Source organism: Oncorhynchus kisutch, linkage group LG19 (genome assembly GCF_002021735.2).
Source record: "Oncorhynchus kisutch isolate 150728-3 linkage group LG19, Okis_V2, whole genome shotgun sequence".
NCBI classification, from domain to species: Eukaryota; Metazoa; Chordata; class Actinopteri; order Salmoniformes; family Salmonidae; genus Oncorhynchus; species Oncorhynchus kisutch.
The window spans coordinates 20,549,589-20,564,052 of NC_034192.2; the positions used below are offsets into that span (position 1 = coordinate 20,549,589).

Below are 14,464 nucleotides of genomic sequence, written 5' to 3' on the forward strand. Positions count from 1 at the left end.
GGATGGGGGGTGGACCCCCAACTCTCTCTCAATTTCCTTCTCTCTCCATCTCTCTCTCTTTACATCCTCCACCACTCTGTCTTTTTTTGGGAGGGGTGGGATAGGGGGTGGACTCACCCGACTCTCTCCCCCTCTTCATCTCTCTCTCTCTCCTCTTCATCTCTTTCTTTTTCTCCACCTCTTTCTCAATTAACCCCCCCCTCTCTCTCTCTTTTAGGCAACCATGTTTTTATGGCAGGAGTCAACCAAATAAAAGCAGCCCCACCAGTCTGTGGGGGAGAAAAGCCGCTGGTTCAATGAAGTGATCTATTCAACTCAGTGTTTCTTTCTCTTGCTCTCTTCATTAATTCCATACTGTCCTGCCTTTTCATCCTTTCTGTCTTTTGTTTTCTGTCTCTCTTACTTTTTATTCCCCTCCTTCTTTCTCTGGTTGGCTGAGCTCTGACAAGGGGATAGAATCAAGAGTTTGGGAGAGGAGAGGGACATTTGGGAGCGAGATGGCGAGTGGGACGGTGGCGTTGTTCCTGTATGGATTCCTGCTCCTGTCTCTGTGGAAACCTTCACTGCAAGGAGGTAGGACGGGATGGATATCTATTTATAGACACCCCTGTGTTTCAGGTCCCCCTCTAAGCTTGTACACACAAAAAATGGAGGGTTTCTCAAGGGTTCTTTGGTAAGGGTGATTGTTCTATGTGCAATTATAATGAGTCAAAGAACCCTTTGAACTCTTCAATGGTTCTTTACGGTTCACAAAAGGGTTGTTTGCTCTTTTAGTGATAATTAAAATGTAGGGGAGTTGGTACATTAGAATATTTTGGGGTGTGGTTTATGCACAGCTCTTTTTGTAAAACCGTGATTGGGAGTGTCATTCTAGTTTATCTTATGTGTTGTGTTACTGTATGAAATTACATATTTTGAATGGCTATGGCTAGTGACAGTGTCTTGTGTCAATTGTGTCAATTGTGTCTTGTGAACAGTTGACAAAATCGGTCAGTGGGTCTTGATTCTTTCCACAGGGACCCCCAGCTGTTCCTGAGAAAGCTCACGTTATTCAACAAGTAAATTAACATAATAATAACGCATTTGGAATTTTAACAATATAAAATGGTTGACCAGAATAAAAAACCCTGTATGGTTCTTCAAAAGGATCTACAAAGAACCTTTCAGTTTGAGAATGTTCTATAAAGAACAATAAAAAGATCTTCTATATAGCCCCCAAAACGGTTGTAACTGTAGCGGAACCCTGTTTTTGAATGGTTCTTTATAGAACCTTAGAAAAGGGTTCTTTATAGCACAGTGCAGGTGTACACGCTCCAAACGCTCTCCCTGCTGCAGGCACTGAAACCATAGTCCTGAAACCATAATCCTCCTCTCCCTGCCGAAGGCACTGAAACCATAGCCCTTAACCCCTGCTCAGGATTTTGGTTGTATAGTTCACCAGCCTGGTACGCAAGTACAAGGTACATGATGCTCCAAGCTGAGCATTAATCCTTGGTAGAGTCAAGGGTGTTTAAGTGTTTTTAGTTTAAGTGTTTTCAGTTTTGAGCGTTGTACTGATTTGCTCAAGACGTATTGATGTATTATGCTATTTTGATAGATTTGTTAAAAATGTTCTCAACATCTTTTAGATTTCAAAGTGTCTTTCAAAGTGTCCAACATTCTGGAGCTCTACTGTTCTGTGGAGTGACATAGAATCGGCCCGTGGAGCTGAGTGTATTTACCTGCTGGTATTCCCTCTAGGAGTGGGGCTTGTAGTTCGAGTCCCACTCCTCTCCCCACTCTGCTCCCCGCTCCGCTACAGTACAGGCAGTTACATAATTCAGAATTACCCACGATGCCATACTATAGGTAGACAGTGAGCTGTCTGATTGGCTCTTGGGTTTTGTTTAGCTTGTTTTGATAGGCCAGCTGAGGGTTACTGGTTCCTATGATCTCTCCGCTCACTGGAACACAGGACTTAAACAGCTCTGAGAGAGGTCAAAGGGTGGAGGGTAATAACTATGTTTCTAACACTGTAATAAGCATGTAATAAGATCGTAATATCAGTATCTCACATGTTCCACCAAGGTGTGTGAACTGTGGAACCAACTGGAAATACTGTATATTCAGCTACTGTTGGAGGAGAACAGAAGTTGAATAGAAAATGCAACTTTATCATTACACACTGATTGAAGAAAAATGGCAAATCTTGCTGGTCTTTGGTAACAGTGAAATAACAGTGAGGTTTGTGGTTCAGGCTTAAGTTTATATGGAGTGTAACTCAATGAAAGGAAAGATTTGTAGAGCATGGTTCAGGTTTGTATGATTGAGTTCCCCATTGATAGAGAAATACTCAATACAGCATAGGGCCCCTACAAGACTCTTACATCTATGCTGATGCGAGAAATCTGTCCTGTTCTGTTGAAACATACAGAACTGTCGTGTTCTTTTACAGACGATTCTTGGCAGAAGGGAATGAGTAATGTTGTCCACTTCACAGATACTGAATCTCCCACTGTGGATTATAGCAACATGCACAACAATTCCTGTACATTTCCAACCCACTGGGGTCTTGGTTAGGTCCAATGTCAGAACATATCACTGGAGTCTCTGGTCAAAATAGTGCACTTTATAAGGGATATGCTGTCATTTGGGGAACAACCTATACCTTTCCGCTCCACCGTGCTCTTGGTCAAGTCCAATGATAGAAACAGATGTCCTTCTCATGTTCAGTTTCCTTTGAACACAGACCACAACTCTCCCAAAACTAGATGCATCATTTCTTAATATCTCTGAAACAGTGAAGAAACATGGCATTGATGAATGACTGAAAAGGGAAAAGACTAAAGTGTAAAAATCAATAATATAACAGATGACAAAACATAAATAAATTATTATAAAACTGCAGTTCCTCACAATAAAATGACAGCTCTTAATAAAAATTGTTTAAAAAAAGACCAGCTCTATACTGTTAACAAAATTATTTGAAACTCACAGCCTACATCCCAAATGGCACCCTCTTCCCTTTACAGTGCACTAAGGACTCTGATCAAAAGTAGTGCACTATATACTGTGTATCGGCTGCCATTTGCTGATGTAGCTGATGTAACTGCACGAGGGGGGCACAACAGACTTCCCTCCGTCGCGTCATCTCTCTAAGGCCTTTCTGTTAGCCTGCTAGCCCTGTGCCGCTAGCTGCTTGAAGCCACGCACTGGACTTGAATGATCACCCGGCTACGCATGTCTTTCCCTAACGTCACCATGCCGTGTCGATTGCTGTTCTGGTTTGTAACTATTGTTTTATTTCACCGTAGAGCCTCTAGCACTGCTCAACACGCCTCGGCTAACAATTTAGTTCCACCCCCCACACACGCAGTGACATCACCTGGTTTAAATGCTATTTCTAGAGACAATATCTCTTTCATTATCACTATATGCACAGGTTTAACCCCACTGTATTCACATCCTACTATACCTTTGTCTGTACATTATGCCTTGAATATATTCTACCGTACCCAGAAATCTGCTCCTTTTACTCTCTGTTCTGAATGTACTAGGCGCCCAGTTCTGTTAGCCTTTAGCCGTACCCTTATCCTACTCCTCCTCTGTTCCTCCGGTGATGTAGAGGTTAATCCAGGCCCTGCAGTGTCTACCTCCACTCCCATCCCCCAGGCTCTCTCATTTGTTGACTTCTGCAACCGTAAAAGCCTTGGTTTCACGCATGTTAACATTAGAAGCCTCCTCCCTAAGTTTGTTTTATTCACTGCCCTAGCACACTCCACCAGTCCGGATGTCCTAGGCGTGTCTGAATCCTGGCTTAGGAAGACCACCAAAAACCTTGAAATTTCCATTCCTAACTATAACATTTTCCGACAAGATAGAACTGCCAAAGGGGGCGGTGTTGCAATTTACTGCAAAGATAACCTGCATAGTTCTGTCTTACTATCCAGGTCTGTACAATTTGAGCTTCTACTTGTAAAAATGAACCTTTCCAGAAACAAGCCTCTCACCGTTGCCGCTTGCTATAGACCACCCTCTGCCCCCAGCTGTGCCCTGAACACCATATGTGATTTGATTGCCCCCCATCTATCTTCTGAGCTCGAGCTGTTAGGTGACCTAAACTGGGACATGCGTAACACCCCGGCCATCCTACAATCTAAGCTTGATGCCCTCAACCTCACACAACTTATCAATGAACCTCATAGATAACACAGTATATCATCCTAACTAACTCACCCTCCAAATACACCTCTGCTGTTTTCAACCAAGATCTCAGGGTCTGTGAGCAAACGACCACCACTCATCACTGTCAAACGCTCCCTATAACACTTCTGCAAGCAAGCCTTTCTAATCGACCTGGCCGGGGTATCCTGGAATGACATTGACCTCATCCCGACAGTAGAGGATGCCTGGTTATTCTTTAAAAGTGCCTTCCTCACCATCTTAAATAGGCATGCCCCATTCAAAAAATGTAGAACCAGGAATAGATATAGCCCCTGGTTCACTCCAGACTTGTCTGCCCTTGACCAGCACAAAAACATCCTGTGGCGTTCTGCATTAGCATCGAATAGCCCCTGTGATATGCAACTTTTCAGGGAAGTTAGGAACCAATATACACAGACAGTTAGGAAAGTCTAGCTTTTTTAAACTCAAAAATGTTCTGGGACACTGTAAAGTCCATGGAGAATAAGAGCACCTCATCTCAGCTACCAGCTACCCACTGCTCTGAGGCTAGGAAACACTGTTACAACCGACAAATCCACTATAATTGAGAATTTCAATAAGCATTTCTCTACGGCTGGCCATGCTCTCCACCTGGCTACCCCTACCCCGGTCAACTGCCCGGCACCCTCCACAGCAACCCGCCCAAGCCCCCACCATTTCTCCTTCACCCATATCCAGATAGCTGATGTTCTGAAAGAGCTGCACAATCTGGACCCCTACAAATCAGCCGGGCTAGACAATCTGGACCCTCTCTTTCTTAAATTATCTGCCAAAATTGTTGCAACCCCTATTACTAGCCTGTTCAACCTCTCTTTTGTATCGTCTGAGATCACCCCCAAAGCCAATTCCTCCTTTGGTCGCCTTTCCTTCCAGTTCTCTGCTGCCACTGACTGGAACGAACTGCAAAAATCACTGAAGCTGGAGATTCCCATCTCCCTCACTAGCTTTAAGAACCAGCTGTCAGAGCAGCTCACAGATCACTGCACCTGTTCATAGCCCATCTGAAAACAGCCCATCTATCTACCTCATTCCTATACTGTATTTATTTATTTTGCTCCTTTTGCACAACAGTATCTCTACTTGCACATCCATCTTTTGCACATCTACCATTCCAGTGTTTAATTGCCATATTGTAATTACTTTGCCACCATGGCCTATTTATTGCCTTAACTCCCTTATTTGACCTTATTTGCACTCACTGTATATAGACTTTGTTTTCTTTTTTTTCTACTGTATTATTGACTGTATGTTTTGCTCATTCCATGTGTAACTCTGTGTTGTTGTACAGGTATCTTATGTATAATCTTAAAGTGCTAGTCCTTAAATTTGTTTGGTATACAATAGGCATCAACCAAGCATTATTCAAGACAATGACAGGAATAAGCATTTCCACACTTTGTTACGTTACAGCCTTATTCTAAAATTGATTCAATAACACATCAATCTACACACTATACCCCCTAATGACAAAGCTAAAACAGGTTCATAGAAATGTTTGCTAATTTATAAAAAACTAAACAGAAACACCTTGTTTACATACATTTTCAGATGCTTTGCTATGAGACTCGAAACTTAGCTCAGGTGCATCCTGTTTCCATTAATCATCCTTGAGATGTTTACACAACTTGATTGGAGTCCACCTGTGGTAAATTCAATAGAGTGGACATGATTTGACAGTGCACAGTTGACAGTGCATGTCAGAGCAAAAACCAAGCCATGAGGTCTAAGGAATTGTGCGTAGCGCGCCGAGACAGGATTGTGTTAAGGCACAGAGCTGGCGAATGGTACCAAAACATGTCTGCAGCATTTAAGGTCCCCAAGACCACAATGGACTCCATCATTCTTAAATGGAAGAAGTTTGGAACCACCAAGACTCTTTCTAGAGCTGGCCGCCCGGACAAACTGAGCAATCCTGGGAGAAGGACCTTGGTTACGGACGTGACCAAGAACCCGATGGTCATGCTGACAGAGCTCCAGAGTTCCTCTGTGGAGATGGGAGATCCTTCCAGAAGGACAACTATCTCTGCAACACTCCACCAATCAGGCCTTGATGGTAGTGGCCAGACAGAAGCTGCTTCTCAATAAAAGGCATATGACAGCCTGCTTGGAGTTTGCCAAAATGCACTTAAAGGACTCTCAGACCATGAGAAATAAGATTCTCTGGTCTGATGAAACCAATATTGAACTCTTTGTCAGGAATGCCAAGTGTCACGTCTGGAGGAAACCTGCACCATTCCTATGGTGAAGCATGGTGGTGGCAGCATCATGCTGTGGGGATGTTTTTCAGCAGCATGAACTGGGAGGATCGAGGGACAGGATCGAGGGAAAGATGAACGGCGCAAAGTACAGAGATATCTTTGACGAAAACCTGCTACAGAGCACTCAGGACCTCAGACTGGGGCAAATTTCCACCTTCCAATAGGACAACAACCCTAAGCACACAGCCAAGACAATGCAGGAGTGGCTTCGGGACAAGTCTCTGAATGTCTTTGAGTGGCCCAGCCAGAGCCTGGACTTGAACCCAATCTAACATCTCTGAAGAGACATGAAAATAGCTGTGCAGTGACGTTCGCGATCTAACCTGATTGGTCTTGAGAGGATCTGCAGAGTTGAATGGGAGAAACTCCCCAAATACAGGTGTGCCACGCTTGTAGAGTCACACCCAAGAAGACTCAAGGCTGTAATCACTGCCAAAGGTACTTCAACAAATTACTGAGTAAAGGGTCTGAATACTTATGTAATTTTGTGTTTTTATTTCATTTGTATTATTATTTGCAAAAATGTTAAAAAACAAACTTTTTCTTTTGTATTGTGTGTGCAAATTTGCATAATGTCCAAAAGTGTGCAATGGAACAAGTTAGAGTAAACTATCAGAACCATACTGAACAGTACAGGCAATGGGGAAATTAAACGGTGCTTTATAAACTATGACAGATTTAATACAGGCTGGGTTTACAAAAAAAGGAACTGAGCCAGTAGAGAAAATCCTTCCTCTATTTTTCTTATTGGTCATCAGTGTTGCTGCCAAAGGCAATGTTTATCACAGACAATCAATCAACCCACCAATCAACCAATCAATCTGGCAATCAAACACACAATGTATTTAAAAAAAAAAACACAAACTCAATCCCATACCTCACTTGACGATTGATTAGGTATTTTGGTGCTGGACTGGAACAAAAGCCTGGACTCCCTATAACTCTCCAGGACCAGAACTGGTTGTGCTATGTTTCAGGTGTGTGCTTTAGTTGTGTGTATACAGTGGTTTAACATGGTTGTGCTATGTTTCAGGTGTGTGCTTTAGTTGTGTGTATACAGTGGTTTAACATGGTTGTGCTGTGTTCCAGGTGTATACATACCTGCTGGTGTAGGTGAAGGAGCTGGGGCTGGATTAGGAGCTGGAGCAGGAGTCAGAGCTGGATTTGGTCCAGGTGGAGCTGGCACCGGTTTTGGGCCTGGTGGTGTAGGCACTGGATATGGGCCAGGTGGCGGAGCCGGAGTTGGACCAGGAGTTGGACCAGGAGGTGTAGGTGGAGCTGGCACTGGTCCAGGAGGTGCAGGCTTTGGCCCTGGAGCCGGTGGAGGTTACACCAAGCCAGGGAAGACGGGAGGTAAGGGAGAACGTTAAACTATCAACTGCTATTTGCCATATCTTCAATTTAAGTCTACTAGAAAGTGTGTGCCCTCAGGCCTGGAGGGAAGCAAAAGTTAGGCGGCAGGGTAGCCTAGTGGTTAGAGCGTTGGACTAGTAACCGGAGGGTTGCAAGTTCATACCCCCGAGCTGACAAGGTACAAAATCTGTCTGTTCTGCCCCTGAACAGTAACAGTTAACCCACTGTTCCTAGGCTGTCATTGAAAATAAGAATTTGTTCTTAACTGACTTGCCTAGTTAAATAAAGGTTAAAAAATAGAAAGAAAATTCCCATACCCAAGAATAGTAAAACCCCCTTTACTGGCTCAAATAGCCGACCAATCAGCCTGTTACTAACCCTTTGTTAACTTTAAGAAAAAAAATATTTGACCAGATACAATGCTATCTTACAGAATTTCAGCATGCTTATAGGGAAGGACATTCAACCAGCACAGCACGTACAAAAATGACTGATGATTGGCTGAGAAAAATTGATGATAAAGAGATTGTGGGGGCTGTTTTGTTTGACTTCAGTGCGGCTTTTGACATTATCGATCATAGTCTGTTGCTGGAAAAGCGTAAACTATCGTTCAAAAGTTTGGGACCACTTTGACATTTCCTTGTTTTTGAAAGAAAATCAAAAAACATTGTCCATTAAAATAACATTAAATTGATCAGAAATACAATGTAGACATTGTTAATGTTGTAAATGACTATTGTAGCTGGAAACTGCAGATTTTTTAATGGAATATCTACGTAGGCGTACAGAGGCCCATTATCAGCAACCATCACTCCTGTGTTCCAATGGCACGTTGTATTAGCTAATCCAAGTTTATCATTTTATACGGCTAATTGATCATTAGAAAACCCTTTTTCAATTATGTTAGCACAGCTGAAAACTGTTGTCCTGATTTAAAGAAGCAATAAAACTGTCCTTCTTTAGACTAGTTGAGTATCTGGAGCATCAGCATTTGTGAGTTCGGCTCAACACGGCCAGAAACAAAGACCTTTCTTCTGAAACTCTTCAGTCTATTATTGTTCTGAGAAATGAAGGCTATTCCATTTCGAGAAATTGCCAAGAAACTGAAGATCTCGTACAACGCTGTGTACTACTCCCTTCACAGAGCAGAGCAAACGCGGTCTAACCAGAACAGAAAGAGTGGGAGGCCCCGGTGCACAATTGAGCAAGAGGACAAGTACATTAGAGTGTCTAGTTTGAGAAACAGACGCCTCACAAGTCCTGAACTGGCAGCTTCATTAAATAGTACCCTTAAAACACCAGTCTCAACGACAACAGTCAAGAGGCGACTCCGGGTGGCTGGCCTTCTTGGAAGAGTTCCTCTGTTCAGTGTCTGTGTTCTTATGCCCATCTTAATCTTTTCTTTTCATTGGCCAGTCTGAGATATGGCTTTTTCTTTGCAACTCTGCCTAGAAGGCCAGCATCCCGGAGTCGTCTCTTCACTGTTAACGAGGCGTTTGTTTCTCAAACTTCTGTTGAATGCACCGAGCTGTCTGTTTGAACTACTGGCACACAGCTCAGACACCCATGCATTCCCCACAAGACATGTCAGCAATAGTCTCTTCAGTCTCCAAGTCCAATGCAAGCAGTAAAATTTGAATGAAAAAAACACTTAAATATACACCTTATGGAACAGCCGGGGAATATGAAGCAACACAAACACAGGCGCAGACACATGCATATAAACACACGATAACATACGCATTACACACTCATGTACAGATGGATTTTGTGTTGTAGATATGTGGTAGGAGAGTAGGGGCTTGAGGGCACACACTTAATATGTCTTGTAATGTTTTTAAAATGTAACTGCCTTAATTTTGCTGGACCCCAGGAAAAGTAATGGACATCCGTATTACATGCAAATACAGCATATTGCATTCATTTCTGTAATGTCATTATTTAAGTCCTGCTGATACTTTATTAACATAGAAAGCCAAGTCCTTTGTATTTAAGATGAACATGGTTATGAAATCAGCCGTCCACTGTGGACTGAAGGAATGAAGAATGGGAAGAAGGAACTGAGCCAGTAGAGAAAATCCTTCCTTTGTTTTTCTTATTGATCGTCAGTGTTGCTGCCAAGGCCAATGTTTATCATATTCCTATTAAAGTCTTACAATGATTCATGCTCTCACAGACAATCAATCAATCAACAAATTGATAATTGCCTTTATTTAGTCTCAAGGTTAGGATGATGACCTTCGATTAAACAAATATCTGTGTTTTCATTTGCTGGGATGTAATTCTGTTGATGTGACCATTGTATCTTGCAGCTGGCTATGGTGGTCAGGTTGTAGGCCAAGGCCAAGGAGGACTGGGGACTGGAGGTCTGGGGGAAGGAAGAGTTAGACCAGAAGGAGCTGGGGCCGGACCAGGAGGTTATGGACATGGCGGTGGTTTAGGAGCTGGAGGCCTTGGAGCAGGTATACTATGAGCTACTCACTGTTTGTGTTTGTTATATTGGTATTTTCTTGGCTTAGAGATGTAATCTTGGCCGAACAACTGCATTTGGGGCCCCAGGGATATTTGTGGGGGAGTGGGGTAGGGCAGATTTAAAGCAAATTTCCTGCTATACTAAACATTTTTCATAATGCTGAGATAATTTTTTATATGTTTTAAAGCTAATTTCCTGCAATTCTACACATTTTGCTATCATATGGTATCTGCTGGCCCGTGCCCTGCGTGCCCTTTCTGTAATCCGGCCCTGGATGTAATGGACAGATTCAGTTGTGGTACTGATACTTGAGTCTTCCTCTCCAGGAGCTGGCAATGGAGGTTGGGGTCCTGGAGGACAGGGGGCTGGACTAGGAGCTGGAGGTCTGGGAGGAGGAGGTCTTAGACCAGGAGCCAGACCAGGAGGTTATGGACCAGGTGGTTATGGGCCTGGTGCTGATCTTAGTCTGGGTGGAGCTGTAGCTGGAGGTCTTGGTGGTGGTTACGGACTTGGCGGGGGTCTAGGTGCCGGAGGTCTTGGAGCAGGGATGAGGCTCTTGATTTGATCATCTGATCAATTATAACTCATTTCAGTTCATTTTACAGAAATGTATTTTTGATGATTGTTGTGTTTCCACAGGAGCTGGAGGAAAGCCAGAGAAGGCAGGTGAGTGACATGCAGTTCAGGTCTGCCTTAGACTTCTTTTAGGGCTCACAAACTATTGACTTGTTTTTTCAATGGCAGCCTATTTCCTCAGTATATCCAAATTAACACTACACATGACAAAGACCCTCCTAAAGCTTTTAAGCCTGTTTGTTGTTATCGAGAGGATGATGCAGTCAATCTTGATCTCCAGGAGCTGGCTACGGTGGTAGAGATCCAGGAGGACAGGGGGCTGGACTGGGTGTTGGAGGTTTTGGACCAGGTGGCTATGGACCAGGTGGAGCTGGTGCTGGACCAGGTGGCTATGGGCTTGGTGTTGGTCTTGGTCCTGGGGGAGCTGGTCCTGGAGTTTTTGGTGGTGGTTATGGACCCGATGGAACAGGTAAAGAACCCTGAGGTTTACAGGAGTACAGTCAAAGATACCGGCCGTGTTCCCAAAGGGCACCATATTACCTAAATAGTGCACTACTTTTTCCCATAATTGGGTGCGTTTTGGGAGTCACACTAACTCATGCAGTACAACCTGATCTTATGGCCTCTGTTATTCCTCTGCTGTTTCTCCATCTTTCTACAGGAGCCAGTGGGAAGCCTTCCAAAACAGATGTGTGTGAATCTTGTCTCTATGTTCAGTAGACCTTTGAGATGTACTTGTTTTTGTCTGTTTGAGTCTGTATTTCTTGTGTTTGATCCCCAGGAGCTGGCTATGTAGGTCGCAGTCCTGGGGGACAGGGGGCTGGATTAGGAGCTGGAGGCTATGGACCAGGTGGAGCTGGACCAGGAGGATATGGGCCTGGTTCTGGTGTTGGCCAGGGTGGAGTTGGTCCAGGTGGTTTTGGTGGTGGTCTTGGAGCTGGCGGACAAGGAGATGCCCTTGGAGCTGGTAGGGTGTATGGCCTAACTCGTATAGCCCATGAGTCTGATATACTGTAACTTGCTACTGTAGGTGCGTCTTTGGGTGCTATTAATGATGATAAAGTCTGTGACTGCTGTAATGGAGTAAAGCCAAAGCCATGCTACCATCTTTATGCACTAGCATCCATAGAATTAGGAATTTGATTATTAGAATGGACTTTCTTATGATGGTCCAAAGGTCAGCCATGTTGGTCAGGGAGTTTGTCAACCATGGTTTGCCAGTGCTGAGATAAGATATTGTGTAAAACAATGAATGTTAATAATTGATCTGCATTTTGTGTGTGTTAGCTAGATAGCCACAGTTTTAGAGGAATGATTCCATTCATTTTTCAAATGAACTGCCAATATTCCATTCAAGCAATGCAGTCAATCCACAGCCATACACTGGCTGAAATCAGTTGATGATACAGATGTACTGTAGGATCTTCATTTGCTCACTATGTTTTTGCTGATAATTTTCCTGCACAGGAGGAAATGCAAACTTCTAGTGTATTTGAGTTTTAAAAAGGCTTCTAAAGTTTGTAATTTCAACTTTGACATTTCAGACTTGTTTTGCCCTAATGGAAAATGTACCGACCCCTACAAAAAGGTATATTAATTATAATTCACATAATAATTCAAATATCCTGTTGCGGCAGGATTATTTTCCTGCTGTAGCAAGCTGTCTCAAATTAAGATCTTACATTAAACAAGTACTCCTCATATAATCAAATATGATATCTCATATACATATACACTCCATGGTCAGTTTATTAGGTACACCCATTGCCTACAGAACAGTCTGAATTATTCGGGGCATGGATTTTACAAGGTGTTGGAAATGTTCCACAGGGATGTTGGTCCATGCTGTAGATTTGACAGCGGTACATTCATTCTGTGAACAGCCCATTCCATCTCATCTCAAAGATGGTCAATTGGGTTTGGTCAGCAGCAATGTTCAGATACACTGTGGCGTTCAATCGTTGCTCAATTGGTATCAAGGGACCCAAAGTGTGCCAGGAAAACATTGTCCACACCAGTACACCACCGCTGCCAGCCTGTACCGTTGACACCAGGCAGGATGAGTCCATGGACTGATGCTGCTTACGCCAAATCCTGAACCTGCCATAAGCATGAAGCAACAGAAAATGGGATTCATCGGACCAGGCAATGTTTTTCCACTCCTTAATTTTCCAGTGTTGGTGATGGCGTGCCCACTGGAGCCACTTCTTCTTGTTTTTATCTGATAGGAGTGGGACCCGGTGTGGTCATCTGCTGCAATAGCCCATCCGTGACAAGGACTGACGAGTTGTGTGTTCTACACACCGATCTGTTTTTGCCCACAGGCCTGCCGCTGACTGGATTTTTTTGGTTTGTTGCACCATTCTCGGAAAATCCGAGACACTGTCTTGCGTGAAAAGCCCAGGAGGGTGGCTGTTTCTGAGATATTGGTTCCGGCACGCCTTGCACCTACAATCATACCACGTTCATTCTAATGTTCAATCAAAGAGTAACTGAATGCCTGCCTGCCTGCCTGCCTGCTTTACATAGCAAGCCACGGCCACTGTCTGTAGGAGTGATACATTTTTGTGAACTGGGTGGTGTACACAATTAACTGGCCGTTGAGTGTATATCATATGATATATACATGCATATATCATATAATAACACAGCTTTCCAATAAATAAAATGAGACATTTATAGTCTGTTTATACAGAAAATGTCTATATAAACTTTATTTAGAATTATATGACAATACTTTAGGTCGATTATATTCCATTACACAATTTCTGATACATCACATGCTTTAATTGTATTTTCCTGCATAAGTGAAAGCAGGAAATGGATCAAGTTATCCATCATTTAATTTCCTCAGACACAACTGAAGCCTGGGGTTGTTATTTGGATTGTATGCACACCGAACATGCACACACACACATACACGCACATGCACGTACACACACATACACGCACATGCACGTATACACAGGCACACACACAGCTTATATAGAATGAGGAATGTTGATGATGTTATCCGAGGAGCAGTTCTCAATGCTTATGACCCGGCTTTGTGGAACCTTTAGTTAGATGTTCCACCCTTTAGACCAGAGGTCTCCAACCTTTTCTAGCATGAGAGCTACTTAATTTTTTTCTAGCTTTTAAATAGGCACATTCTTCTCCTCTCCCATGCAACTCTTCCTCAGGTCCTTAGTGTATAAGAGAAAGTAATGCGCTACGTTTTCTGTCAATATACCTGGTAAAATAATGGTTAAAAAACAACTTTAAGGGGGGCCCTATAAAATTAGATTTTTTTTCCAAAATTATGTTTTAGCAGTTTTATTTTTCCTGGTTTTATAATTATCATACTAAATGGAGTGTCTCGAATTTATGTCCAGAATAATACAAAATGCTCTGAGACCGAGTTGACTTTGCAGTTAACATTTAATTGAGAAGGTTTTGGGGAAAGTATTTCTGTCAACCCACAAGATGGTTATCACATCAACTGGCTACACACGGAGTGATAGACAAATGCGCACACCATACAGACAGACAGGGGCAATATTGCTGGAAATTAATTGGCAGATATTTTCATAGGTTTGGCTTTTTAAGCCAATAGTGGCTA

The 14,464-nt window shown here is 43.1% G+C and overlaps 1 protein-coding gene across 5 annotated transcripts in view; it reads left to right on the plus strand.

Moving 5' to 3' along the window:
- The first annotated feature begins 288 nt into the window (after nucleotides 1–288).
- Nucleotides 289–14,464, plus strand: part of elnb (elastin b) — a 57,481-nt gene continuing 43,305 nt past the window's right edge. For all 5 annotated transcript variants that reach the window (XM_031797811.1, XM_031797814.1, XM_031797815.1 and 2 more), the window contains exons 1-7: nucleotides 289–573; nucleotides 7,551–7,814; nucleotides 10,127–10,276; nucleotides 10,614–10,724; nucleotides 10,927–10,953; nucleotides 11,144–11,332; nucleotides 11,645–11,830. In XM_031797811.1, coding sequence (XP_031653671.1) covers nucleotides 498–573; nucleotides 7,551–7,814; nucleotides 10,127–10,276; nucleotides 10,614–10,724; nucleotides 10,927–10,953; nucleotides 11,144–11,332; nucleotides 11,645–11,830 — 1,003 coding nt within the window. In that variant the 5' untranslated portion in view covers nucleotides 289–497. The remainder of the gene's footprint in view (nucleotides 574–7,550; nucleotides 7,815–10,126; nucleotides 10,277–10,613; nucleotides 10,725–10,926; nucleotides 10,954–11,143; nucleotides 11,333–11,644; nucleotides 11,831–14,464) is intronic.